This window comes from Taudactylus pleione, unplaced genomic scaffold, assembly GCF_031769625.1.
Source record: "Taudactylus pleione unplaced genomic scaffold, aTauple2 ptg000242l, whole genome shotgun sequence".
In the NCBI taxonomy this organism is placed as follows: domain Eukaryota; kingdom Metazoa; phylum Chordata; class Amphibia; order Anura; family Myobatrachidae; genus Taudactylus; species Taudactylus pleione.
In genome coordinates, this window is record NW_028284644.1 from 3,742,437 (window position 1) to 3,770,380 (window position 27,944).

At 42.2% G+C, this 27,944-nt stretch overlaps 1 protein-coding gene across 5 annotated transcripts in view; it reads right to left on the reverse strand.

The window, feature by feature from the left end:
* Positions 1-1,048: 1,048 nt before the first annotated feature.
* The window catches only part of LOC148516719 (zona pellucida sperm-binding protein 3 receptor-like), a 230,671-nt gene continuing 203,775 nt past the window's right edge, over positions 1,049-27,944 (reverse strand). For all 5 annotated transcript variants that reach the window (XM_088479583.1, XM_088479581.1, XM_088479582.1 and 2 more), the window contains 4 exons: positions 24,588-24,764; positions 5,732-5,828; positions 4,360-4,439; positions 1,049-1,456 (listed from right to left, as the gene is read on the reverse strand). In XM_088479583.1, coding sequence (XP_088335709.1) covers positions 1,293-1,456; positions 4,360-4,439; positions 5,732-5,828; positions 24,588-24,764 — 518 coding nt within the window. In that variant the 3' untranslated portion in view covers positions 1,049-1,292. The remainder of the gene's footprint in view (positions 1,457-4,359; positions 4,440-5,731; positions 5,829-24,587; positions 24,765-27,944) is intronic.

A 27,944-nucleotide genomic window follows, 5' to 3' on the forward strand; every position in this document is an offset into this window, starting at 1 on the left:
TTTACAGTTGAACTGCAGGTCCCAGCAAGCCTTCCCCACATGCTGGTACTTGGAGAATCACAAGTACCAGCATGCAGGGCATTAATGGTCCACTGGTACCTGTAGTTCACCTGTAAAGAAATGTGTAAAAAAACACACAACATACACACCGTGAAAGTACAGTGTTATTACATACATACACATGCACACATACTCACCTACATTACCAGGAGTGGTCCCCTTGTCCAAAGTAGGCATCCAAGGGTATAGCCCCGGGCTATCAACCTAAGGCAGGGGTGCTGACTAGTGGTCAGGACTGATGCTGCAGCTGGGGGGCCCAGTGAAAGGGCTCTCCTGACTGTGGCATTAGTCCCCCACTAGAAAGGGTCAGCTGCTGGTTTTAATTATAGGGGGACCCCATGGCAATTTTTCCCCCCCTATAATTAAAACCAGGACTGGTCCTGCAGCTTGGTGCTGGTACCTAATTTACGGTGGAACTCTACTCATTTTGTTCCCCGTAATGTTAGGTACCAAGACAGGCTGGCAAGTCCGGGGCTGCTAAGCTTTTGTGGAGGGACCTCAAATCTTTTTTTTTTTTAATTAACCCTTAGAACACACTTGACATTCAGAAACATAAACAAATCACACTGATTTGTGTATGTTTGATGACAACTTGCAGCTCAGGAGGTGGTGCATTTAAAACTTCTATTGAGTCCCCGATTTGAGTGTAAAATGGGCAACTTTAGCAAAACGAATAATGGTAAATTCCCGATTTGTATTAAATAAGTGAAAAGTACTTCCGAATTGAGCTGATGGTGATATCATTTCTGTTGTTCAAAAAGGACAAATTTGCTGCATTAAACCACCCGATTTTAACCTGAAAAAATTAAGAAATTACCCGACTTTAAAGATAGTAAATTCCCGATTTGCAAAAAAGTGATATTATCACCCGAGATTGCAAATTGGGACTAACACGAATGTTAATAAATTAACCCTCTTTAGTCAGACATATGACTTGAACCTTACAATGAGATATTGAAACAACAATCTGACCTGCTCAGAATAACTTTATTGTAAAACATGTATAAGCTTCACATATTAAACATTGAATTACTTGCCAAATTACTTTATTAAATTGATATGATTAAAAATAACAATTTAAAATAACAAGAACAGATTGTGTAAAAGATATATGGAAGAAATGTATAACTTGTAGAAAAGCGTAAAGAAATAAAATGCATTATTCAGGAAAAATGAAATGCTTTGAATTATTTGCTGCTTGTTTTTTCCTCCCAGATGAGCATGTGTGAACATTAGGTCACCACCATTTTTTTCTTCTTGATCTTAATGTCCAGCTTCAGGTTTTCTATCTGAAGGTAGAGGTACTGCACCTGGAGGTACTTTATCCAGTCATCTGGTGTGGATGTACATTGCCGAGCTTCTTCTTGCAATTCCCAGATTTTATCACAAACAGACTCTGTAAATGGCAATAACAGTTATGACAATCTGTATCATACATTAATGGCTATGCTTTATAGTAGTAATGCACTACGGTTTTGTGAACGTTAATGGGATCATTATTAGAATTCTGCACAAGAACCCCCTGCTATCTGAATCTACCACTGATAGCAAATATGCATTATTCTGCATTTCCAGCTGTGTAACACATTGTCCATTTGTTCTGATGTCAAAGTGTACTGCTACCAATAGGGAAATTGTAATGGATGGAGTTGGGAATTATATTTTTAATTTGAAACTTCATTCTGAATGTAATGTGGTCCATTAGACCAAGAGCAACATTGAAAACTAAAAGAATTTCTGAAAAGGATTGAATGGCTGCACAGCATGATGATGGAAAAATGATCTTGGCGACACTTTTGTGATGAAGCAGAGTTGACTGTAAGTCTATTTGCTCAGTCAGTAAATTGTATGTTTTCACACTGTGCAACCATACCCAAGTACAGTGTGATGCAGAGTCACTGAATAGATGGAACTGGCTATAACCAGTTGAATGTTCACATATATAAGCCTGTTTTCAGCCGCATATTTTACACCAAAGACAGAACTGGTGAAAGCAGTGCCACCATCAGGGGAGTACAGAGAGTACTGCTGTACGGTGTCCATAGTGACAGGGACACCCTCCTGTCTGCCCATGAATAAGAAATAGTTCATGGTCATCAGCACCGGTGGGCCCACTGTCAGTCCTGAAATCATCAACGCTGGTACAGTGGGGAGTTAGTTCAGTGTACCAATGAGATGGGTTACAATGTATCTAGTTATCTTGCAGGGCCAGAAAAAAAGAAAACATCCTTGTTACCAGTTAGCCATACTTGCAGGCAAATGCAGTCATTGGCACAGCTCTCTTTCTCTCTTCCATTGGCAGGGTTTATTACTGACTGGGCATTGCACAGCCCCTGAAGGAGGCAATGTGAGAAAATGCACCGCACAGCAATAGAGACGTTTTATAAGTTCCTTAGCGCTCCTGTTCTGCGTCCCCTTCCCAATGTGGGCTTCTGCCCCCTTACCATTCGTCATCTGGCTGCTAATCAGAAGTGGTGTATATGAATGGTGTATATATATATATCATGTGGTAAGGTTTGGTGGTAAGTAGGTAATTTTGATGGCATGTGGGGAGGTCTGAGGGACATGCAAAGTGCATGTGGCACACACCAGTACTGTAGTGGGGACTTTATAGCAGGTGCTTGGTCTGGGCACCAGGGCTCTATGATACACCTCAAAAAAGTGGAAGGGGGGATGTTGATTGGCACTGCCTGTATCATTTTTACTGAGCCCCACAATTTTTTATGGCGGCCAAGTGTGTAAGCGCACACGGATAATGATGATAACTGTGAAGTCCAGCATATGGATATGAGCATTCTAGATGTCCAGGCAGTGCCTTAATTAAGGGTGTGTAAGCAGTGCCCTCCCCTAGGGCCCAGTTGTGGACAATTCTGCATATTGAAAAATGTATGAGTTTAGGCCCTGATTCAGAGGCGCTCGCTATTTGCGAGCGCTCGCTCTGAATCAGGGAGGCGCAGTTCTTTTTTTCACCCGCCTCCAGGCCACTCGCTATAAACTGTGAAGAAAATCATGTTATAATGACAAGTAAGTGTTTAATTTGTTGGTGAAATACCTTTAGTATTTTAAATGAAAAAAAAATCTATTTATAGTCATTTTTGAAGTAATGTAGATTTGGACCATCCAATTTTTCATCAATGAACACAGATGTCACATACTAAATGATCACTAGCAAGGTACAATTTAGATAATGAAACATACAATACAGATTATGGACATCATTAAGATTTCTGAGTAAATCCATTTAGAAGGTGCAATTTTACACCTTGGCAAACTTAGTGCTGCTTGGGGGGCAAATTTTAAACGTGTGGACAGATGTAGCGTTGGAAGGGGCACATGCTAGTTCATTTCTTACTTGCAATGTAAAAATTCAGTTACCCGGCCTTTGTGTTCTACTGTATCTGCAGAAACAGACAGTACTTTTCATGTAACACAAAAAAATTTTTTTTGTACCCCTTCGTTTGCAACATGGTTTGTCCAGGATATTTTCCTAACTCTCATTGAGACCTTGTGGCTTCTAAATTGATACAAGTGGCAACAGAAAAACCTTTGAGCCATGAGATCATCAGACCTGGTTTAAAACTGAAATTCTGTGCCCAAAGAAAAGCACAATTCTGATGAATGAACCAAAATTCTATATATTTTCTTTACTTACATTTTTAAAAGCATAAGGCATTGTACAGTTCACATTGCTACACAACCAGCAAAGGGGTGATTAAGGTACAGTAGGCATGTACAGGAATACCTATAGCATTCATTACGATTTTAGCGGGATAGTCCCGTTTTGAGAAGACTGTCTAACCATCTTACGCTATGCACATTTTTGCCTATTTAGGGGTGATTGGAAATCACTATGATGCACATAGCAGAGGTAGCTGCCTCCACTTTATCATCCAATAAAATAAAATTTTTCTGCTGAGTACACTCACCAGATAGAGCCAGTGTACCGATGTGCTGCAGCCACGGGCCCCTTCCAGATTCATAAATATACCAATAATGGGAGGTCTAGTGGACAAGTTCTCAATATCCCTCATCTTTATTTAATAAGAAATAAATTGGCATAGTGTATATGAGTAATGGAGGAAATAATTGGTCTTTTATTAAGTGTATTAGCTCATATACAAGGTTAAAGCAAGTTTCGGGTTTGGTGATCTTTAGTCAGGTATTACAGTTAATGCATACAGTATTACACATTTGTATGTAAGCTAATAAGATACTTATATATTATTGTACATGAACTAAGAATAATCTATGATCTCTTTATTGACTTCTACTTTTTACTGCCCAGGGTTGTTACCCTACCTTTACATACTGGATCTGTACCACTCCAAGTTCCATTTGTTTGACATTCTCGAGAATTATTTCTTGATTCCATAGTATATCTGGAATATATAGTAACATATCTCAATCACTTAAAGCTTATGTGAATAATCATGTAAAAAAATATTAATTTGAAATTAAGTTAATTTATGAATAAAAACGTGACAACTCAAGATAAGTTTAGAAGATGCTGAATAGTTTTGGGGCTTTTACTCTGATTGCTGTACAGTAGCTAATGTTCATCTTCAGAGATTCTTAAAATCTAACAACATTTATCTAGACCAGGGATGGGGAACCTCATGCCCGGGGGCCGTATAAGGCCCTCGGAATCATTTGGTCTGGCCCTCTGAGCTTTTTTCTAAGCCTCATCTGGCTAGCAGGGTGCCTAGAATGGCACCCTGCAGCCAGAATCTATGCAGCAGTGCTGCCTGGAGTGTCCTTAGGATGCTTCAGACTCATACACCGCTGCCCTTACAGCTCCCTGGAGCATCCACATGATCACCTGCGATTGTTGCCCCGCCCCTGTGTGAGATCACATGGAGGGGGCGTGGCCTGCACCAGACCTGCAAATAATGTTATATATATCAAAATGGCCCTCAGCAGAAAAAAAGTTCCCCACCCCTGATCTAGACAATACATATACCAAAGAGATGCCCAGTCTGATTTATAAATGACAATAAGTGATTACTTGGTTGTTTTGTTGTGTTTTTTTGTGTGATAATTAGCAAATGTGCTACTCAGCGCTTTAAGGTGCATTCAAATTTTAGTCTGTAACTATATTTCCAAAAATAATATGTATTATTAGTCATGTCAGTATCTTATAAATTACCTAATTCACAGATTAGGGGTTATTGTTCATATCAGACTAAGCTCAAGGTTCATGTATTTAACACAGTGTCATTATCTTTCAAAAATAAAACCAGTATGTACACTGCCACACTTGGTCCTGTGCATTTCAATGTGGTTACTTTATCTGCTGAGCCACAGTAGCTGCTGCTAATTTGGGTTCATCAGTGTTCTCCCCAAGCTATAATTCCTGGGTGGCCTGTCCAGCAAAATGAACCTGCTGCCCGGCACTGTGACATGGCTTAAAGTCGTGCTGGACTGATGTTTCACATAGAAACATAACTGCAGAGCGACTTATTGACCACGGCAGCTTCACAGTGCAGCTCACTGTCTGAAGCCCAACCCCCCCTGCAAAGAGGATCCCGGAGCCACTCCATCTACTACCCAGAACCCGCCAAACTGTAAGTGAGTTGCTGGGTGGGAAGGGGGGAGGGTACATGATGGGCTGCTTTCCTTTTTTGATAGGGTTTGATCTGCTACCCATTATATAATATTCTGATACACTTACCCTGGATCACATGTATAGTTGACTCTTGAACCAAATAAAAAGTTTTCATATTCCATCGTTCCATGATCAATGTCTCCTGGGTTCCCACATGATCTGGCTGCAACAGTGGAAGCAAAGTGTTAAGTTTTATAAGGTCTTCTTCTAACTTTATATACAAAAAAATGATTATCTTGAACCATAGTGCTGGAGGTGAGTTTCGATCAGTGATGTGTGGAAAAGGTAGACAGAGGAGGCAGTGTCTCACCTGTTATACACTTTTACTCCAGAGTTTTGAACATAAAAATGATTACAATAATACTATTTATAATATTTGCTTTAAATTTTTCTTAAAATATTTATAGTCAAAACTCTGGAGTATACTGAAGTATGACAGGAAAGGCTCTGCCTCACCTGACCGCACATCACTGCCTATTGAAGGGAGTCCCAGGTTGTGAAGATTGATCCTTTCTGAACCCTTAACCCCTGTCCGGCTCCTTCAGCCGGATGCTGAGGCTTTGTGTGCCTGTGTGAAGCTCAATTCGCAGCCACATTAGCACTGCAGAGTCAGACTCATCAGTACTAAGTTTTACTGCTATGGAAGTAGCAGTGAAGGGAATCGTGGAGACAGCTGATGCTCCGCAATGTTGAGATGCTTCGGTGATTTTGTATCCATCACTGCTACTCGCAATGAGTTGGATTATTGGGGGCTGCTCGGTTCCCGATAATTAACATAATGAATGGGTCCCATAAAGTGAACATAATTTGCAATTTTTAACATGTATACCATAAGTTAGTAGAATTTGAATCAATTAACACACAGGTTCTCAAACTCGGTGCTCAGGACCCCAAACAGTGCATGTTTTCCAGGTCTCCTCACAGAATCACAAGTGAGATAATTAGCTCCACCTTTGGATCTTTTAAAATGTGTCAATGAGTAATGACTGCACCTGTGCACCTGCTGTGTGACCTGGAACACGTGAACTGTTTGGGGTCTTGAGGACAGAGTTTGAGAACCCCTGAATTAACACAAATGCCATAGGATCTCAGGGTGCAGGGGCGTTACAAGATCTCGACTCTCGCATCAAGAATCAGGAGGCAGCACAACACCAGGTGGCTCAATATCTCTAGGAACTCTCTGGTCAATTACTCTCCATTCAGTCAACTCTGGCCACTATACCTCCTGTTCCCTCTAATCTGCTCCAGTTACTCCTCCAGTAACAGTAACTCAAAAGTCTCGTCTACAGTTAGCCTCTCCTGAGTGCTTTGATGGAAAGTTCAGATGCTGTTGAGGCTTCATTCATCAGTGCGGGATATAGTTTGAGTGCCTGCCCTAGAATTTCCCCACTCCAAGGTCAAAGGTGGCATACTGTACATCTCTTTACTATCTGGAACTGCCCTGGATTGGGTCTCTCCATTATGGTAGCGATCTGATCCTCTCATCTCCAATTCTAAAAATGTAATTTGTTCTTTCAAAAGAATCTTCAATGAGCCAGGCTGGACTGTCTCGCTTCCTATGATCTCCTACAAGTTCGACTACGGACACGTACAGTGGGCCAGTATGTGGTTCATTTCCAGATGATTGATTATGAGTTAAAGTAGAATGATGCAGTGTTTAGGGCAGCATTTCTTCACGGATTGTACGAGAGAATGAAGGATGAGTTAGCTTCTCAAGATATTCCTGAGTCCTTATCTGATGTAATATCTTTATGTATTAAGATTGACTTGTACCACAGAGAATGGCAGTCTAGTAAAGGGTGTGAAGATAATTTCAAGGATCGATTTATGACAACTGTACATTCTTTTTCTCCTGCACCAACTAAAGAGAAACCTATGCAGGTCAACAGGTCTCATTTGACTTTGGCTGAGCGAACCCGCCGATTCCAGAACAAGCTGTGCCTCTACTCTGCAGCCCCTGATCATATTCTTGAAGTTTGTCCTCTCCTCTCGGGAAACAAAAGACCCTAACTGGCTTTGGGAGCATCCAGTTTGGGGTGTTAAGTGAGCCTTCCCATTCATTCATTTTTACCGGTGTCTATTCGTTTCAAGACTCAAATCAAAACTTTTAAAGCCTTGTTGGACTCAGGAGCCGGCAGGAATGTTATTTCTGAATCTCTGACGCATGAACTAGGAATTCCGGTTCTTCCTCTTCCAAGCAAGATGGCACTTTCTGGAGTAGATGGCAATGCTATCCTAGAAGATGTTATATCTTCAGTGACTCTACCTGTTTCACTTTGGGTAGGATCCCTACATCAAGAGGAGTTCGAATTCTTGGTTCTACCTAAAACTCCCTATTCTCTAGTCCTATTTCTATCATGGCCTAAGGCTCATAATCACACACTGAACTGGACCACCATGCATGTACTGGCTTGGAGATCCAATTGTTTTCATCAGTGTCTTCCTCATGTTGTTCCAGTACAAACCCAACAAGTCTCTACTTAATCTTCCCCGAAGCTTCCCATGTCTGATCAATTGACTTCTAAACCAGATTCTCGTCTGCCAAAACCATATCAAGAGTTCGCTGATGTTTTTTGTAAGAAAGATGCAGATAAATTGCCTCCCCATCACCCTTGGGACTGCAGCATCGAACTAATCCCCGGGAAGATGCCACCTCGTGGCCAGATATACCCTCTTTTGGTTACGGAAACAGCTGCTATGTCATGTTTTCATAAAAGAAAACCTGGCCAAGGGATTTATAAGACCATCTTCCTCTCCTTATGGAGCTGGATTCTTCCTTGTCAAGAAGAAAGACGGGGTTTCCAGACCCTGCATAGACTACCGTGGGCTGAATCAGATAACCATAAAAAATAGATATCCTTTGACACTCATCACGGAGCTTTTTGATAAAGTTTGTGGAGCATCCCTTTTCACTAAATTGGATCTACGTGGAGTCTATAACTTACTTCGTATTAAGGCAGGGGATGAGTGGAAAACCGCTTTTGATACGCGAGACGGCCATTATGAGTACTTGGTGATGCCTATTGGTTTGTGTAATGTGTCAGCAGTGTTTCAGAGCTACATCAATGCAATTTTACAAGATATCCTTTACAAATTTGTTGTAGTGTATCTGGGCGACATTTTAATTTTTCCAGGGAACCTGCAATCCCATCGTCTACATGTAAGAGAGGTTTTGTCCTGTCTTTGAAGTCATCATCTGTATGGGAAAATTTCCAAATGTCTTTTTGAACAAACTTCCATGCCATTTTTGTGGCACATCATATCGGGAAATTCCCTTCAAATGGATTCAGGCAAGCTAACAGCCATCCAAGACTGGCCCCAACCGAACTCCTTGAAAGCCATCCAATGGTTTCTTGACTTCTTTTATTATTATTGGAGATTCATTATAAACTTTTCTACTATCATTGCCCCATCACAGCTCTCACCAAGAAGGTTGCTAATCTGTCTCGTTGGTCTCCTGCAGCGGTGGCTGTCTTTAAAAACAACTTTTTCCACAGCTCCAATTTTTTGTCAACCACAACTTGAGAAACCCTTCACGTTAAAAGTCAATGCCTTTTTGGTAGGAGTGGGGGCTGTACTGTCTCAAGTTGCTGAAGATGGGAAGAATCATCCTTGTGATTTCTTTTTCCATAAATTTTCCCCAGCCAAGAAGAATTATGCCATAGGAGATCAAGAATTGTTGGCTATGAAATTGGCACTAGAGGAATAGAGACACCTTTTGGAAGGCACTAGATTCCCTATTACAATCATCACCGATCATAATAATCTCCTTTATCTCAAGACAGCTCATCATTTGAATGCCAGACAAGCTCGCTGGTCTCTTTTTTTTCCAGGTTCAGTTTTAAAGTCCAATTTCATCCTGGCATACAAAATAAAAAGGTTGATGCACTCTCCCAGTCCTTTCTGCCTCCAGAAGATGAACAACCTCAAGTTCATCCTGTTCTAAATCCTCTTGTTTTTGCTCAAACTCAGTTGTTGACTCCTACTCCTGGCAAGATCTTTTTGGCCCCTCAGTTGCATAAGAATTTATTAACTTGGGCTCATGCCTCCTTGTTTGCTGGCCACTTGGGCATCCTCAAAACTTAAGTTTTTACAACGCTCCTACTGGTGGCCCACTATGAAGGAAGATTTCCGGAATTTTATTGTTTCCTGTGCCAAGTGTGCTCAGCATAAATCCACTCGCAACAAAATGATTGGCCCTTTGTGTCCTCTGCCTATTCCTGATTGTCCTTGGACTCATCTGTCTATAGATTTTATTACTGAGTTACCATCCTCTAAGGGACACAATACTATCTGGGTGGAAGTACATTGACTTTCAAAGATAGCCCATTTTATTCCCTTGGTTGGACTTACATCAGCTCCTTCATCCCACATCTTCTTCTCAAGATGACTGGGTCAATTTATTACCTTGGGCGGAGTTTGCCCACAATGTTAGGTACCACTCCTCTTTAAATTCTACTCCATTATTTGCAATATATGTAAGAGATCCACGTGTTCCAGATTTCCAATATTTACCTCCCATGGAAGTACCTGCTGCACAAATCTTGTGGAATCATTTTCTTATATATGGAAAAACATTCACTCCTCCTTGAAAAAAGTTTCTAGTAACTATAAAAAGTTTGCAGATCATAAATATCTTGCTGTTCCTCTTCTGAAGACTAGAGATAGGGTGTGGCTGTCAGCAAAAAACATTTGACTGAAGGTTCCAAGCATGAAATTTGCTCCACGTTTCATTGGACCATATTGCATTCTTAAATCATCAATCCGGTGGTGTATAAATTTTAGCTACCTCCTCAGTTGAAGATTTCCAACACATTTCACGTTTCTTTTCTACAACCATTAGTTCATTATTTTTTTTAAAATACTTTGTATTAGACAGATCACAGTAATAACACAGACCAACATAATCAAAGATACACTTATACAAATAGTTGTCAAAAAAACAAGATCTGATTCTTATACTACAAAAACAAAACTGAAAATTGTGATCCATTTATATATTTAACACAAATAATATAATTTAAAAAAAAAAATTCAGCATACTCAGAAATAAAATAGGCTGAATAGAGAAAAAGAAGAAACATAAAAGAAGCAAGAAAGATTAAGAATAAACAATTAGATATATACGCACACATAGACTGTGAATATATATATATATATGCAGGTAGAAATTACTTTTACAAAGCAAAAGGTGAGGGGGAAGATTGAGAAGCTAACCACAGGCTCCATATTTTATAAAAAGATTTAGAAGAATGGTTAATAATACTAGTCATATATTCCATACAATAAATATACCAAATGCGAGATAGGATAGATTCCTTGGAGTGAGAATCAAGCTTCTTCCAGTCCGAGGCTATCTGACATTTCATTGCATTAAAAATATGGTGCATCAATTTATTTTGGTGCCTAGTTAGCGTAGGAAGGTCTAAGGGGAGAAGAATATACTTAAGATCATAAGGGATAGGTTTGTTGAATAAACGGTGTACAAGGCCAATAACTTCCATCCAAAGATCTGCTATCTTAGGACAGGTCCACCATATGTGAAGAAAGGAGCCTCATCTGTACAACCTCTCCAGCACCTATCTGACGTTCCAGGATACATTTTACTCAATTGAGAGGGAACGTAATACCACCTATAAAGTAGCTTATATGTATTCTCTTTAATCTTAACACAGATTGATCTAGAGGCATCATTATCCCAAATCTCTGTCCATTCCTCATCATCTAAAGAGGTACCCAAATCCACCTCCCAGTCCTTTTCATAAGAATCACGTTGCGGAGACAACCCCTCAATGAGCATTGTATAGAGGGAAGAAATTAAACCTCTGGTTGAGGAAAATCTTAAACATAAAGCCTCGAAATGGAAGGGGGTCTATTAGTTAAAAGGTGTTTCATTTTAGAGTGGAAATGCCTAAATTGCAAAAATTGGAAAAAAGTATTAGTGGAAAGAGCTATAGTGTCTTGGATCTTAGAAAATTAGGAAAAACTCGAATCTTTAGTGATATCGTTTAAGTAAAAAATGTTCCTTTCCTTCCATGGAGAAAAAAATATTTTATTTTTGCCTGGAGGGAAGTCGGGGTTATAAAAAATCAGAATAACGGGAGAAGGACTGGAAGCCAGCCCAAACTTTCTATTAGCATAATCCCAGATCAATAACGAGCGGGAAACAATCGCATGAGAAGTTACGGTTTTAGGTCGGTGTGACCTCGGAAGCCACAGTGGGACATTGCAACAATTTCAATCGTATCTGAGGGTGCTTATTTGCCCACATAAATCGTGAGGTATGAAACTGTAGAGATTTAAAAACATAGGGATGAGTAAAGATCAGTAGAGTCTGAAAAAGGTAAAGTATCCGAGGGAGCACGTTCATCTTAACAGAGTTTACTCTGCCTATCCATGATATAAAGTAACCAGACCAATAATTCAAATCTGACTCTATTTGGTCTAAAATATGAGCAAAATTTGCCTGGAATAACTGATGATGGTGATGTGTCATGAAAATGCCTAGATATTTAATTTTTTGTTTATGCCAATTAAATGAGAAAGATGCCTCCAACAGGAGTATTGTTGGCCCAGGAACATAAAATTTAAGCACTTATGTTTTACTCGTATTAATTTTGTAGCCCGAATAACCGGAATAAAGGTCAATTTCAGTGAGGAGAGGCTGCAGAGAATGAGCAGGGTTCCCAAGGGATATAATAACGGCATCCACGTATAGTGCAATTTTATGTTCAGGGGTACCAGCTTTTATACCTACAATGTCAGGATTGTGGTGAATCTTCGCCGCCAGGGGTTCCATGACCAGAGCAAAGATCAAAGGAGAAAGCGGGCATCCTTGTCTGGTACCATTTGGCAATTCCAAAAGGGAGAGAAGTAATGCAATTGACAGAGACCGTAGCAGTAGGGGATCGATATAGGGCTAAAATACCATCTAAATACTTTCCAGAGAACCCCATTTGTTGAAGTACCCCAAAAACAAAAGTACAAGAAATACGATCAAATGCCTTCTCAGCATCTAGTGCCATAATTATTGAGGACAATTTTTGATTGTGGATAGAGTGATTTAGATCTATGACTCTTTTAGTATTGTCAGATGCCTGACATCCTGGGATAAAAGCTACCTGATCTGGGTGAATTAGATGAGTAAGAAGTGGGGTTAGCTAAAATTTTTTGCTTATATGTTAACGTCTACATTAAGCAGTGAAATTGGTCTATAGTTAGAGCACTGTGTAGGTAAACAGAAGATAACTGAAGGTATCGCTAGTGCCTGAAGGCCCTACCAGGATGCTGCCTGTGAGGAAAAGATAGGGTCTCACCTTCCCTAGATAGCTATATCAAAAAGAAAAGACCTCTGGCGCTTCCTAATAGTGCCCAAAAGCGATAAAAATATAGTAACACAGTGCAAATCGGTAGTAATATAGAACAATGAATTTAATGTTATAAGAACTTACAGCATGTTGTATAAGACAATAAAACGGTTAAATACTGGTATATACATAAAACATACACACTCACAACATAAAACAAAAAGGAATACAATCACTAAATCAATCCGTTTTTGAGTGGGAGACAGACACGCTCCTGAGCGTTTTACTCTGTCTCTCCTGAAGTTGAATATGATACTAAATATGTCCAGAATGTAGAATCATAGGACATAACATTATGTTGTGCAAATGCAAGTCAATGGTTGAAAAATAGATCGTATGGTCAAGTCTCTCCGTTCTAGATAAATCCTGATATAATTAATCCGGTAAAACAATCGGTAGAAGTGGTTTGCCGGCAAACTGAGGGTACCTGACATACTGCAAACGTCCAACGGTGCCCTCTCACTATCATCACTACGTCATAGCATCAGAAATTAGTGACGTAAGTGATTGAGAAATGTGAATCATGTCAACATGGGAGTAGTGTTGGTGTGGCACGGAGAAATGGGTATAGTCCCTAGCGGAAGAGTGGCAGAGGCGCCAAGAATCACATAAATTAAACTGTTTGAGGGAAGATGTAAGAGAGAGGGAGGCGCTGGATGGAGTCGCTTCTTCCTTCTTTTTAGGAGAACCGGACCTATATAACAAAGGGTCGAGGACAGTGTTAAAGTCTCCTCCCAGAATTATATGACCCTGCACAACTCTACCTAGATATTGGAATAAAGATTGAAAACATTTTGGTTGGTCCCGATTAGGGGCATATGTAAAAACAAGGGTGAGAACCTCTGTACGTAGGGTGGCAATCATTATTACATAACATCCCTCTGTATCAACTATTGTTTTAATGTGCACCAGGGCAGGATTAAGGTCTGTGGGGGCCCTGGGCAACAAACATGTGGGGGCCCCTATTAAATGTGATGAACTAGGGTTATGCACAATGGGGACCTCAGTAGTGTCAGTGCAAACAGTAAGTGGTGCCCTTTATGCAGTGCACTCAGTAGTAGTGCCCCCTGGAGTGGTGCCCCCTATGCAATTCTCCCAGTAGTAATGCCCCCTGTGGTAGTGTCCCCAATAGTAATGCCCCCTGTATAAATACCCCCAGTAGTAATACCACTGTAGTTGTGCCCCCAATAGTATTGCCCCCCAGTAGTAATGCCCCCTGTGTGTGCCCAATAGTAATGCCCCTTGTATAAATGCCCTCAGTAGTAATACCCCTGTAGTTATGCCCCTAGCAGTAATGACCCCAGTAGTCATGTCCCTTGTGGTAGTGGCCCCAGTAGTAGTGCCCCCTGTAGTAGTACCCTCTGTATAAATGCCCCCAGTAGTAATGCCCCTGTATTAGTGCCCCTAATAGTAATGCTCCCTCTGTAGTAGTGCCCCCTGTAGTAGTGCCCCAGTAATAAAGCCCACTTGTAGTAGTACCCTCTGTATAAATGCCCCCAGTAGTAATGCCCCTGTATTAGATTCCCTAATAGTAATGCTCCCTCTGTATTAATTCCTCCTGTAGTAGAGCCCGCAATAGTAATGCCCCCCAGAAGTGGTGCTCCCAATAGTAATGCCCACTGAGTAATGCCCCTTGTAGTAATGCACCCCCGAGTAATGCCCCCAGTAGTAATGCCCCCCCGAGTAATGCCCCAGCACAAAAGCTGCTTGTACTACAAAAAAAAGCAAATACTTACCTTAAGCCCCGCTCCCGCTGCCCCTGCTATCCATGTACAGTCCTCTGCACCATGGGAGAGACGTAATGACATCTCTCTCATAGTGCACTGCGTGAGCCAGAGCCCGGAGCTCACTCGTGGGGAGGGAGCTGGGCGCCCGCTTGTTACAATCTCAGCGGCAAATGGCAAATGGTGCCTCCCTGTGGCGCCGCAGTTAGGTTGGCCGGAGGAGGCGGAACTGGTTCCATCTCCTCAAATTCACTTTAACCCCCATGGGTGTGTGGGCCCTTCAGGTGTGGGGGCCCAGGGACGATCGCCACTGTCGCCCCCCGTTAATCCAGCCCTGATGTGCAAAAATGGAATATTATGGTGGATCATTCTACCAATCTCCCGTTTCTTACAATCTGCAGAGGCAAAGAAGGTCTGTGAATGGGAACCAGTGAAATTAGTCTCTTGTAGGAAGACTATATCGGCTCTCTCTCCTGCAGACACCGAAGACCACAGTATGTTTTCTAGGCGAGTTAAGTCCATTAACGTTTATAGATAATAATTTAAGAGCCATGGCAGAGTATTAACAAAGTTCCACAATGACAAAATGTATAACAGTCGTAAAATTGCAGAAAGGCCATCAGCGGCCCACCCCGGGGAGAGGAAGAAGAAATAGAATGAGTATAGAAAAGAAAAAACATCTAGAAAAAACTGCTACAAATATAAATAAACAAATATCAGTAGCAGCTAAAATTGGGTATATGCGGACAGTGGTATAAAAACAAATGATCAGGATAGCCCGGTCCCCAAATAGTAAAAATAATCCGATAAATCAAAAGCATTTCCCTTAATAATGGGAATCAAAACGTGTCAGCTATAGAAATCAGTATAAATAAAATATAAGGGGGAGGGGAAGGGGCAGAGGGGAGGTATGGGTGGGAAAGGGAGGGAAAGAATGGGAGGGGTTAGCAAAGGAGGAGGACAAAATGCTCCTGTCTAGAACAGCAAATAATGCAGACATACAACTAGCATTATTGCCTACATAGATGAACTATGCAGAGCCGTTACTAGACTTTTTGGTGCCCTGTGCCAGAAAGAACATTGACGCCCCCTAATTTTTCAAAGGGACATAATGCACCCAAAAAAGGACCATGGCTTCATGGGGAAGGGCCAGGGAAGAGATAGGGGAGGCCAGGAGATGCTAGGGATGAAATAAGAGGAAGCTACAAGCAAGAATGATAATAAACAGAAATTTGACAGGCCCAAACAGCGCCCCCTGACCTGTGGTGCCCTGTGTGATGGCACCGGCCGCACTACCCTAGCTACGGCCCTGGAACTATGAAACATAGCAGGAGTGGATGTCCTAGAACAATTAGCACATTATCAAACAAGATACAAAAAAAAATTTTTGCAATAAAAAGTCAAGGATAAAATGGAACAAGTCCGCTATGAAAGGGTAAATAGATTGCTGGACCAATGTCCAGAAGTAGTGAGGTATGGCATGTTAGGACAGGGGCACCTCATGGGGGATCAGAGTCTTTATCCTGATGGCGGGTCACCTGTGACCATTCTGGAAGAGGAGGTCTGGAACATTGGGGTTTTGGTGAGTCACTACGAAGAGGAGAAGAAGCGGGTTTTGGGAGGAGGTCCAATTTGGTTAACAAGTCTGGCCCTTGAGTCAGCGTTTTCGGTGGGTGAATTGTATTGTTGGCAAAGATTTGCAATAGGAAGGGGAACCCCCATCTGTAACGGATGTGATGTTGGCGAAGGATTTTCGTTATTGGTTGCAAATCCCTGTGTTTTTGAATTGTGGAGGGAGCTAAATCTTGGAAGATTTGCAGCTGCATGTCTTGAAAGGAGATCACTGGAATATCACAAGTAGCCATGAGAATTTTCTCTTTTGATCTATAATAATGCAAACAGACTATAATATCCCGAGGAAGTTGAGATGATGAGAGCTTGGCTTTGAGGGCTATATGCGCTCTGTCCAGTAGGCAATCCTCAGTAGAGAGGTCAGGAGCAACATGTTGAAAAAAATCAGATTCGGGCACATTCCGGATTCAAAGATTATTGCATCAAGAATGATTTTCTTGATCCTCTTGTTTTTCTTTAAGAGATTCTATTTCATCGTGTAGAAGTGCAAGTTCTTTATCTAGATGTCCTTGAGACCAACAAAGATCATCTGTTTTGGTTTCTAATGCATCGGTCATAGAAGCAATCTCTGACTTAAAATCCGTAACAGCTTTCGAAAGTTTCTGATGAAAAGCTGACTGTACTCCCTCTAGTAAACTAGTCATGACTGCCTGTATCTGAGGGTCTATGCTCACATCTGAGGCATGGGGTGAGGATGGAGATGCGGGTTGGGGTAGACATGCAGTCAAAGCCTTCAACTTGGCTCCAAAAAAATTAGCAGAGGCAGCTTCATTTTCTTTGGTTTCTGGGACATTATTAGAATGTCCAGGGAGAATATAGGTCAAACAGATCAAAATACAATGAAAAAGGGTAAATAAATCAGGTATAGGTGACACAATAGTAAGGTAGGAGACCAAAACAATTTGGTATAATTATTGAAGCATCTTGAATATCAGAGCAACATAGGAAAAAAGATAAGTGCAGGCAATCGTGAGTGGGACCACTAGATGGAGCTCCGGTTCCACTTTAGTACAGTATAATATTGAACTGCAGCTGGCCAGATCACTCAATATAGAGTCAAAAAATAAAAATAAAAACTTGTATATAATTCTCCAAGTGCATATCACACCAATAGACAAACTTTAACATGAGAGAGTCCCATAAGTTGATAGGAGAATCTAAGGAGGGATACAGAGCTAGTAGACAGATACTGTTCGTGTAGTAGCAATTAGCAAATATGCTACCTGTGAGGAGCTCACCCTGTTCCAGCAGCAGTTCAGCATAGGCAGCTTTCAGGGGAGCAACAGAGATCTGTAAGGCAGGAACACTGCTGGCAAGCTTGAAGTCTGTCACAGGTAGACACTGAGCACCAACAAGTGCCAGGACCAGAGAGCCACCACAGCTCCAGAGAGCACCAGCCTCCGTGCACCGGATCTCGAGGCAGCGCCTGCACAGCAGCAGTCACCGGGTCAGCGACACACCAGCAGGTGTAAGCTGTCAGCGGCCAGAGGCAGCAGCGATACCGCTCACAGACAGGCAGTGCATTGAGAGGATCAATCGTGCACCAGATAAGGCTGGAGGGTTATACAGGGGATTGGAGGAGGTGGTCTGGCCAGTGTGGTAGGCCTATGGCTGGAAATCAGTCAGACAGGAGCTAAAATCGGCCAAAAAAGGGGCTCTTGTGTCCCAATGCAGTCCGGAGCACTACCCCAATGCAGGCATACACTTCCTAGGTGGAGATACCAGCTGAAAATAACTCAAAAGGGGTTTGTTGTAGACAGAGCTCTGGACCCACACATCCACTCAAGATGGCTGACAAACCACACCCTTACAACCATTAATTCTTAATCAATTCCAGCATTCTCCACCCAAGACATCTCAAGTTCATACTCAATTTGGAGTCAAATTTGAGATTGAGAAGATCCTTGACACTCGACATCGGTTGAATCAGCTTCAGTATCTCATTGCTTGGAAGGGGTATGGACCTGAAGAATGAGCATGGATCAAGGTGTTTGATGTCCATGCTCCACAGCTTGTTTGAGCTTTTCATAAAAAAATTCCTGACACTACTCTATGCTTGATCAGTACGCAGGCTTGCAAAAACATTGGAATCATAGAGAACCATCGAACCCATACACACAACTGTAATAGTCCTGACTTTACGCAGGATTGTGGCAGCTTGCTGTGTACCTCAAGATGTACGGCTGCGTATGGCACCACACGAGCTTAATTATGTATGCCCCTGCAATGCCATTCAAATGCACAGACACGCCTGCAACCACCCCCCGCCACACCCACAAACGAAACTTCCTGTCAATCAACATCAGAGGTCTCTCCGTGCTTACTCAATCGCAATGACTCGTTCACGCACGCACATTGAGATGCACACACTGAGCGAATTCCTATTTACAATCCTTGCTCAATCAGGCCCTCAGTACGTCATTTGAGTACTATCTCTGAAGTGTCATCATCCTTTTCCAGTTCTGCATCTAAAGCCAGAGCGTGTGTACTTAGTACGTCAGCCAAATACAAACTCCTAGTGCCATTCTCCTGTGCCAGTTCTGCATCTGAAGCAACAGAGTGTGTACTTAGTACATCATCCAAGTACAAACTCTGAGTGCCATTCTCTTTTAACAGTTCTGCATTTGAAGCCACAGTGTGTACTTAATTCATCATCCAAGTATAATCTCCTAGTGCCAATCTCCTGTGTCAGCCCTGCATCTGGATCACCAGGGTGTGTACCCAGTACATCACCTAAGTACAAAACTTCCAGTATCATTCTCCTGTGCTTTCCCTGTGATAGTGTTCTTCCATTTCTCACTTGTGCTGGATACCTGACCAAAGGGCTGCGACCTGTTTGCTGGGTGCAGTTTAAGCCCAAATCCCACTTGGAGAGGTCACTGGTGAACACCTCCCAAAAAGTTAGACTCCGCGCCTCTGGTCAGGTCTAGCTAAAATCCGGTACTTGTGGATGAGGAAGGCCCCTCACCTCAGATTCCTTTCTCAACCTGGGTCCACATCTTCTAATCCCTCTACAGGGGACCACCATAGCCTGAACGTGACACCAACTAGCCACTAGAGATTTAGGCAGATTGGCTGGTGCCCAATGTGTTTGGGGAGGCCTAGTATATATACATGGACCTGGAGGAGGACCAGGCCACTAACTATCATTAGCTGAAGATGGTGATATTAGCATGTATCTGTGCCACAGGACCAGACAGGACCCAGTGGTATAATGACTGGCAACTGTCCAGGGACCAGCCAGTCCAAGCTCAGCTGGCTGACTTGACAAAAGTCATCAGTAAGTGGTTGCAACCAGAGAAGCATACATCTGACCAGATGATATAGGTCCTGGCAATACATAGGGTTTGGATAATGGACTACAAAGGTGGGTATTGCAGTCTTACCCAAAGTCACTTGAAGACTTGGCCACTGTGGTGGAGAGATATGATGTTTTGCAGAACATGTCTAACCCACCATTGCTTTTTCCAAGACCTGTGCCTTGACAAAAGCCTAGACTACAGCAGACTGGGACCGGGGAAAAACCCACTAGGGACAATGAGGTAGTACAAGCTTCATCGACTCTGGTTGCTATGAATGTGGGGAACCCACACATTTGCAGGCACAGTATCCTACACTACTGAAGCCCATGGACTGTTTTCTGAATTGAACGATGTCAAGCTGTTTTGCAATGAGTACATTTGCTGGGTAGCAATAGCAATGTCTGTTTCGGATGAATGACCTTGTGGAAAATTTTCTATCCCTGGCTCTAATAGACTCTAGAAGCAATCTGACTGGTTGTGAGTCTGACTGGTTGTGGCAAAAGCTATATCCCCTGGTTTGCCACAGTGTGTACTTAATTCATCACCCAAGTACAATCTCCTAGTGCCAATCTCCTTGTTTGTATTCATGGAAATACCAATGAGTATGAAATAACTCTACTGCTGGTAACCATCAAGGGGCAGATGATCACTGTGGTGCCCATCACCTCCAAAACTATTCTCAGCAGAGATTTTCCTCTAATTAAAGAGGTTATCCAAGATCATGTCCGGTCATATAGGTCAGCAAGTGAAACACAGGCTGAAAGTCCAATCTTGAGAGACCTGTTTGAGGGCCATAGGAAGTGAACCTTGAAATGACAGAGGTTCCCTTCTTGAATGAGGTCCAGGAGACTGCTGCAATGTCTTCTTGGAAGCTTCAGCGTACTAAGTGTCAGGATCAGAAGCTATGGGGCATGAATCGACTGCTAGCATCTTTGGCAGCTGAAGTTGTGGAGAAGGATTCTCCAGTCCCTGATGAGGACTCTGACTGGTCATTATTCCAACTGGATTTCTCATTAAAATACTTTGAATGTGATCAAGAAAACAAACTGTGACCCAATCCATGCGGATATGTATTGGTATATTTGTTGTCACATATACCAATGCATCACAAATGACAGGTGCCAGGTCATTTCAGGACATCCCACGGCCTGCCAGCCAATCAAAGGCCACTTTACATGTAGCGGCCACTCAATGGCTGGTTACACGTGGGTCCCAGCCTATATGTAAAGCCACATCAGGGGCGTGTTTCCCCAGTCTTGTAGGCATGTCGAGGCATGTCCTGGCTGAGCATTTCTGGTGGCTAGTCTGAGTAAGCTTAGGCTTACTCATATGGCCGATGGCTGTGACCATCACAACTGGTCATAATGCTGCATCTTTGGAGGCAGCACTAGGATCTGCAATTCCAGTAGGAGGCGTCTTTTGCCCTTAGATGCGACATTAGCATATTGGATGTAGTGTATTGCACAGCCGTTGCATACAAACACTCTGCTGCACTCCTATACCATACAACTATGGATCAGCCCCTATATTTCAGAAAAAGTATAGACGTTTGGAATTGCTATCCATTGTGGAGCATCTAAGTAAAAAAAATGTGTCTTGTGCCATATGGATAGTTATATGAGGACACCTTATCTGTTTCGTGTAAGGAACACATGCATTAAGGCTTTTGCCTTAATAGTCAGAATTTCATTGATATTAGATTAGAGCCGGCCCTAGGCATAGACAAATGCCTAGGGCTTTTGGAATGGCTAGTGGCATCCAAGCCTGCATAGGGCTTTTGGAAGTTTGGTTCAGGCATGGCTGGGGCACCTGCTGCCGGCTGGGTAAGCTTAGGCTTACTCGGGCATGCTATTGCCGCTGCTCAGCGTCCACAATTAGAGCTCATCTGACAGTTCTGATTGGCTCTGGTAGCAGCAAACAGTGAGCGGGCAGCAGCTGAACAACCGGTGTATTTTTGTGGGGAGTGGGCACTTGGACGGCGGCTAGTGGTTAGCACCAGGCCATCTCTGGGGCGCCACAGAATCAGACTGAGCTTCTGCGCATGGGCAGAGGTTGATTCAGGACTATAAGTAAATGGTCGCTGGAGGGCTGCTGCACCATGGGCCTTTGCAGAGCTCAGAGTAGTTAGTCACACCTCATGGCTCTTGGCTTCGCCTCCAGCAATTATCACACATAGCTGTGGCCTGCCAATCTGAGACTGGAAGAGCGGGTCTGCCGCCTGAGGCTTGCTGTACATTGAGTCGGACAGCTCTGCAGACTGTGCTCAAGTAAAGTAAGTTTGGAAATGGGAGAGGGCTGGGGTGCTGTGGTTCTCACTGCTGGGAGATGGGTGCTCTGCTGGTATAGGGGAGGTGATGGTGACGGTTGCTGCTGACACTGTGCTGTGCTGGGATAGGGGGGTGCTGTGCTGGGTGAGTGCCCTTTTTGTGAGGTCACACCCCTTTTCAGAATCCCACATGGATGGGGGCACCACCCAAAATCTTGTCTAGGGCACTAATTTGGCCAGCTCTGTATTAGATCACTAGCTGGGATACTCGCTTTGCCCGGGATAAGGACTGGACCCTGAAGTACACCTACAGCCTTTATTTTTTAACATTGTCCTTGCCTATAACCTGTATAAATATGCAGATTAGGAGTAAATGACAGGACAGGCAGGTGTATTCTTATACCGTTTGGAATGGGGTATATCAGGAGAAGATAGAAATCAGTAAAGCTTCCAAAATCGCTTGAGATTCAAAAAGGGGATGATTCAGCTGTGGATGGATATGCTATTGCAGCTACTAACATGTCAGCAGCTGTGATAGCTGTAATATGGTAATGCAGCAGGCGTCACACTCCCTGCATGCATTATTGATCCGAGCTGCGTCCAAGAACGCAGCATCACATCATCTGTGATCCCTTTGGTCGGCTGAGTGACAATGGGACCGGCCGCTGCAGATGAGTGAGAGAAGCCAGGCAATCTCTGTCCTGGGCCTCTCCACTCCCCCCTACGGCGGAGGCATGTCTCCGTTTTGATAAACAGAGGCCATCACCACCCCCTCCTCACCCAGAAATGGCAGCAGACTGTCAATCACTATCAGTCTGCTGTTGGAGTGCATGCGGGATTGCAGACCCATACTGCAGATGCGCGGTACGTGTCAGGAGCATGCGCAAATTCCCAATAACTGAGGATCTGCATGATCCCTGTCACTGCATCCACAGCTAAATCACCCTCTGAAATCACTTTGCAGACCAACATTGAACACTATGTCTAGCAAGGCTGCCATCAGGAGTCCCATTCACGGACAGCAGGAGGCCTGCCAGCAGTGGCACTGTGTGGCTGCGCTCAATCTCCCATGCTGTTTGTAAATACCACTTAAATGTACATAGATTTTGGACAATAACAAGTGATATGGTTAGGAAATAAATGATGTCACTGTTTCTCTTGTCAGATGTTAGATACAGAGGTGTACTCTTATCTCATTATGCATGCATGTCCACTTTACAGATGGTTCTGTAATCTTTAGCAACTGAATAGCCTGCATACGAAACTCTTTTGGGCTATTCAGAGTCGCACGCATCTTATTGCATTTACACTTGCAGCTAAATAGGTGTAACTATCTGTCAATGGACATAGAATTGCGGGTTATTCAGAGGTGAGCATACTGTATGCAGAGATCTGTCTGGTGTCAGACATATGTCCTGCACCACAAATAGGGGTGGTGCAAATTTACACCTATATTGATTTGTATTGGGGAAGCGAAGTCAACCCTGAAATTCAGGCAAATATCTGCATTTGTTTTCGAGCACACGATGAGTTTGTATTGTGTGGGTCTCCGAATAAGATCCTATATGATTAACTTATTTAATTATATTATTTATTAATTATTTTATATTTGACAGAATTTAAAAAGGCTTGTTGGAGGTCATTTATGAAAAATGTTAGTGAATTGTTCAAATACCATTGCTATTATGTTATCATGTGTACGTACACAGAGGGATATGTTATTTTTAATTCCCATGATACATTTAAGCAGATATTTGGCATTACATTTATATTATTTATTGACTGGGACTGTAAAATTTATGTCAAGAGCCATAAAGAAACTGTTCATTTGAAAGTACCGTTAAAATCACATTTCCACCTACAGAACCAACTTACAATGTTTTTTTTTTTCTTCTAAAATATTAATTTATTCATTTTATTCATACAATTCTTATAGATTGGAAACTTGTGAGCAAGGTTATATTTACTAAAGTGCGGGTTTTTAGAAATTGAGTTGTTGCCCACAGCAACCAGTCTGATTCTAGCTATTATCTTCTAAAAGGTGCTAGATAAATGATAAATAGAATCTGATTGGTTGCTATGGGCAACAACTCCCCTTCTAAAAACCTGCATGTAAGTGAATATACCTCATAGTCTCATTTTATTACTGTTTTGTTCCCAAATGTAAAGCACAATGGAATAGGCTGGCCCTATATATACATTTAAACAAATACATAAAAAATTAAAGTAAACTCATGATAGTAGGATATTTTAAATATCATTATTTCATATTGTCATTATTCATAATGTTTAATTGTTTTATAAGGCCCTGTTTATTTGCTGCCTCTATAAAATACCCCTGGACAGAGCAAAGTCCTCTCCTTTAAACTATTGGCAATGTACCAATGAACACTGCAATTCTTTCTGTAATGGAAAGCATAATCTATCATTTTGTGCAATTTTACTTGGTTGTGTTGTGACAACTGAAAAATGTGATACACAGTATAACAAAGCAGGAAGAAATGATGATAGCGTTGTGTAGTCGTTTTGTTGTTTTTAATCAGAACATTTAAAATACTTAATATGTAGCCATTATGCCTTTTACTTTCAGATACTATATATCATATGTACTATGTAATAAGTTTATCTAACCTTCACACTCCGGTGCACCAGAGGTCCAGTTTCCATCATCTGTGCAGTAGACTGAATGTTCTCCAATAAGTCTTAATTCATTACACTCATAAGTCACTGATTCCTGGTAACCATACTTTTCTTTTTTAGGGCTATATGATCCACCTAGAAGATCCTCAGGTGGCGGACATGGTTGGGCTGGGAAAAGAAACCAAGAAGATCAAGGGTATGTCAATTATAAAATGACAAACACATATCCTAAATTCCGGAACATTGTGAAACATTTTCAAATTCTCATGTATATATGTGTATGGCCAATTCCTTCTAAAGTCATATGGAGAGGTATTATGATAGTTTTTAGGAGAACAAATTTCCCCAGTAATATGCCACACATAAGTGCCCCCAATACATAATATGCCACACAGCTGTGCCCTCTATTCAGAATTATGCCACACATCAGTACATTAAATACATAATTATGCTACACATTAGTGCATGCAATTCATAATTATGCCACACATCAATACATCCAATACATTATTATACTGCACATTATGCACCCAACACATAACTATGCCACACATCAGTGCCCCAGTACATAATTATGCCACACATCAGTGTCCCAAAATGTATCTATGCCACAGATCAGTGACCCAATACATAATTATTGCAACAATCAATGACCTTATACATAATTATGCCACAGATCAGTGCCTCAATACATAACTATGCCACACATCAGTGTCCTAATACATAATAATGCCACACATCAGAGTCCCAATACATAATAATGCCACACATCTGAGTTCTCATACATAATAATGCCACAGATCAGTGTCCCAATACATAATTATGCCACACATCAGTGTCCTAATACATAATAATGCCACAGATCAGTTTCCCAATACATAATTATTCCACACATCCATGTCCCAATAAAAAAATATAGCACAGATCAGTGTCCAATACATAATTATGTGACACAACAGTGTCCCAATAAATAACTATGCCACACATCCATTTCCCAATACATAATTATGCCACAGATCAGTATCCCAATACATAATTATGATACAGATCAGTATCCCAATACATAATTATGTCACACATCAGTTTCCCAATACTTAATTATGCCACACATCAGTTAACCCAATACATAATTATTCCCACATCAGAGAGCCTATTTCAGAGATGTATGCAAACCCAATGGTTTACATACATCACCAATGCTGTGAGATCAGCATATGCACAGATGTCACACTGCAAACTGTAAGTGCAGATCATGTCTAAAGGACACAGTGGCTGCATTTAAGGGCACTATGTCAAGGCACCTAGAGAATTAGGACCTCTAGTGTATAAGCCCAATTGTTTAAATAGCAAATGCCCTGTGACACATAATCTGATGATAATTACATTGTGTTGAAACTGTATTGTTTCATTGTCTGTACTAGCACTGCATTGTTGTGGAAGTGCATTGTGGGGGAATTAGTAGTAGCCTGTGGATAGGGATTGCACTACACCCAGCCTGTGATTGTTGTCCTCCGGGCAGCTAGCATTAGGGCCTGATGTGCAGATGTGTAGTCATGTTGTTGCATGTAAAGGAAAATAGGTCAGTACACTACAGCCATGTGTTTGGGCTGTTCTGTGTTATTCACAGGTACCAAGAGCGGGACCATTTGTCCATCAATGTGGCAAGAATATATCTGGTGAGCATAGTCTGTGTTTTGTGCATTGGGACCACCCTGCATTCCCTTTAGGCATTGTCATTCAGGTTGTACCCTGGTCATTGGCACTGAGGTGTAACCAAGTCTGAGGCCAAAAGTGCAAATGATGGCCATCCACTGATCCCAGTGGAGGTCATCCAGGTTTAGCGCATGGTTTCCTTTCCAGGATCTGTGATCAGGATTATCATCTACACCATCCATAGCCGATCTGTGTTCCTGGACCGGCGATGAGAGTGCATCATCGGCCTAAAAGTGAGAGCGAGTGGTGAGAGGTAAGTGCCTGACTACATCTGCACTGTGGCAGGTTTGCACATCAAAGTTACCCCAAATAGATCAGAGAAGCCGGCAGGTATATTATATTAGTATATTAATGCACAGTTGCTATGTTGTTAGCGTAGATCTCATCTCAGTCCCCATTACATAACTATGCCACACATCAGTGTCCCCAGTACATAATAATGTCACACAGCCATGTCTCCTATCCATTAATATACCATGGTACATGTAAATACATGTGTTTACCACAGACTCGGTTGACACAGTGGCTGTGGATTCATGCAAAACATGGAGATGAGATTTCAAAATGTTTTATGGTGAAAAACTGAGATTCCCACTGATAATGCGGCATCCATGCCCAACCCCCCAGTCTCCAACTACAGCAGATGGCATCCAGAACTCAGCATGCATAGTACTACAAAAGGGCACAGGGTGCATTCTTCCACCTGCAAAATGATCAGTGAGCAACGCCTTGCTAAGCCAACCTGGCGTGAACACTACACATCACACATCCTGTTTGTAAATACATTAAACGCTGTTGTATAATCAGAGTACCCAATACGCCTATTCAGCCCCCCCTATACAATCACCATTTACCCCAAGCAACACATTCACCCATCCTGCCACTATACATTAACCCATTTAGCAACCATTAACTTCCCCATGAATCAAATAAACCCACATTAACTCAAAGCCTCAAGAACCCATCAACTGATCTCCCCCATCATCCATCAACCCATTCTTCTCCAATCCATTATCAATTCACCCTCCTAGCACCCTTTAACACAGCTCCCATAATGGTCTTCCCACACAGAATGTAACATATTCACCTGCAATACCCATTAATACTCATACCTTAGCACCTATAACTTCCCCCTACCCAGTACTGATTAACCTATTCATTAATCATTTACCAGTGCCCATTAACTCGCCCTGCCGGCACTTTAACCCCTCTGCCCCCACACACATACACACATCTATTCCCCTCGCCAAGAAGCAATTCAGCAGCAACTCGTCAGTCAGTACATGTAGTCTGGGGGCGGGGGGGAGGAGCTTCTTATGTGATAGATAGGCTGGGACTCCAATTATAGGAATAGAGGACCTTAGGAGAGGAAAGAGGCTCCCAACACACTGACTGCATGTGCCATAACACAGACACAGATCAGAGTGCAGTGCAGTGCAGTGCAGTAGGCTGTCGGGAGCAGGAGAGAGGTTTGGAGGCTTAACAGGACTGTAGCCGCAGCTTTCACATACTAGGGTATGAATGTCAGAGACATCCCTAAGCAACTGCCTAAAGGGATATCATAAATATGTGGCCTTATATTGGGCAATTATATGACCCAAATTGGATATAGTTATCAGTTTTGGGGATGAGTTT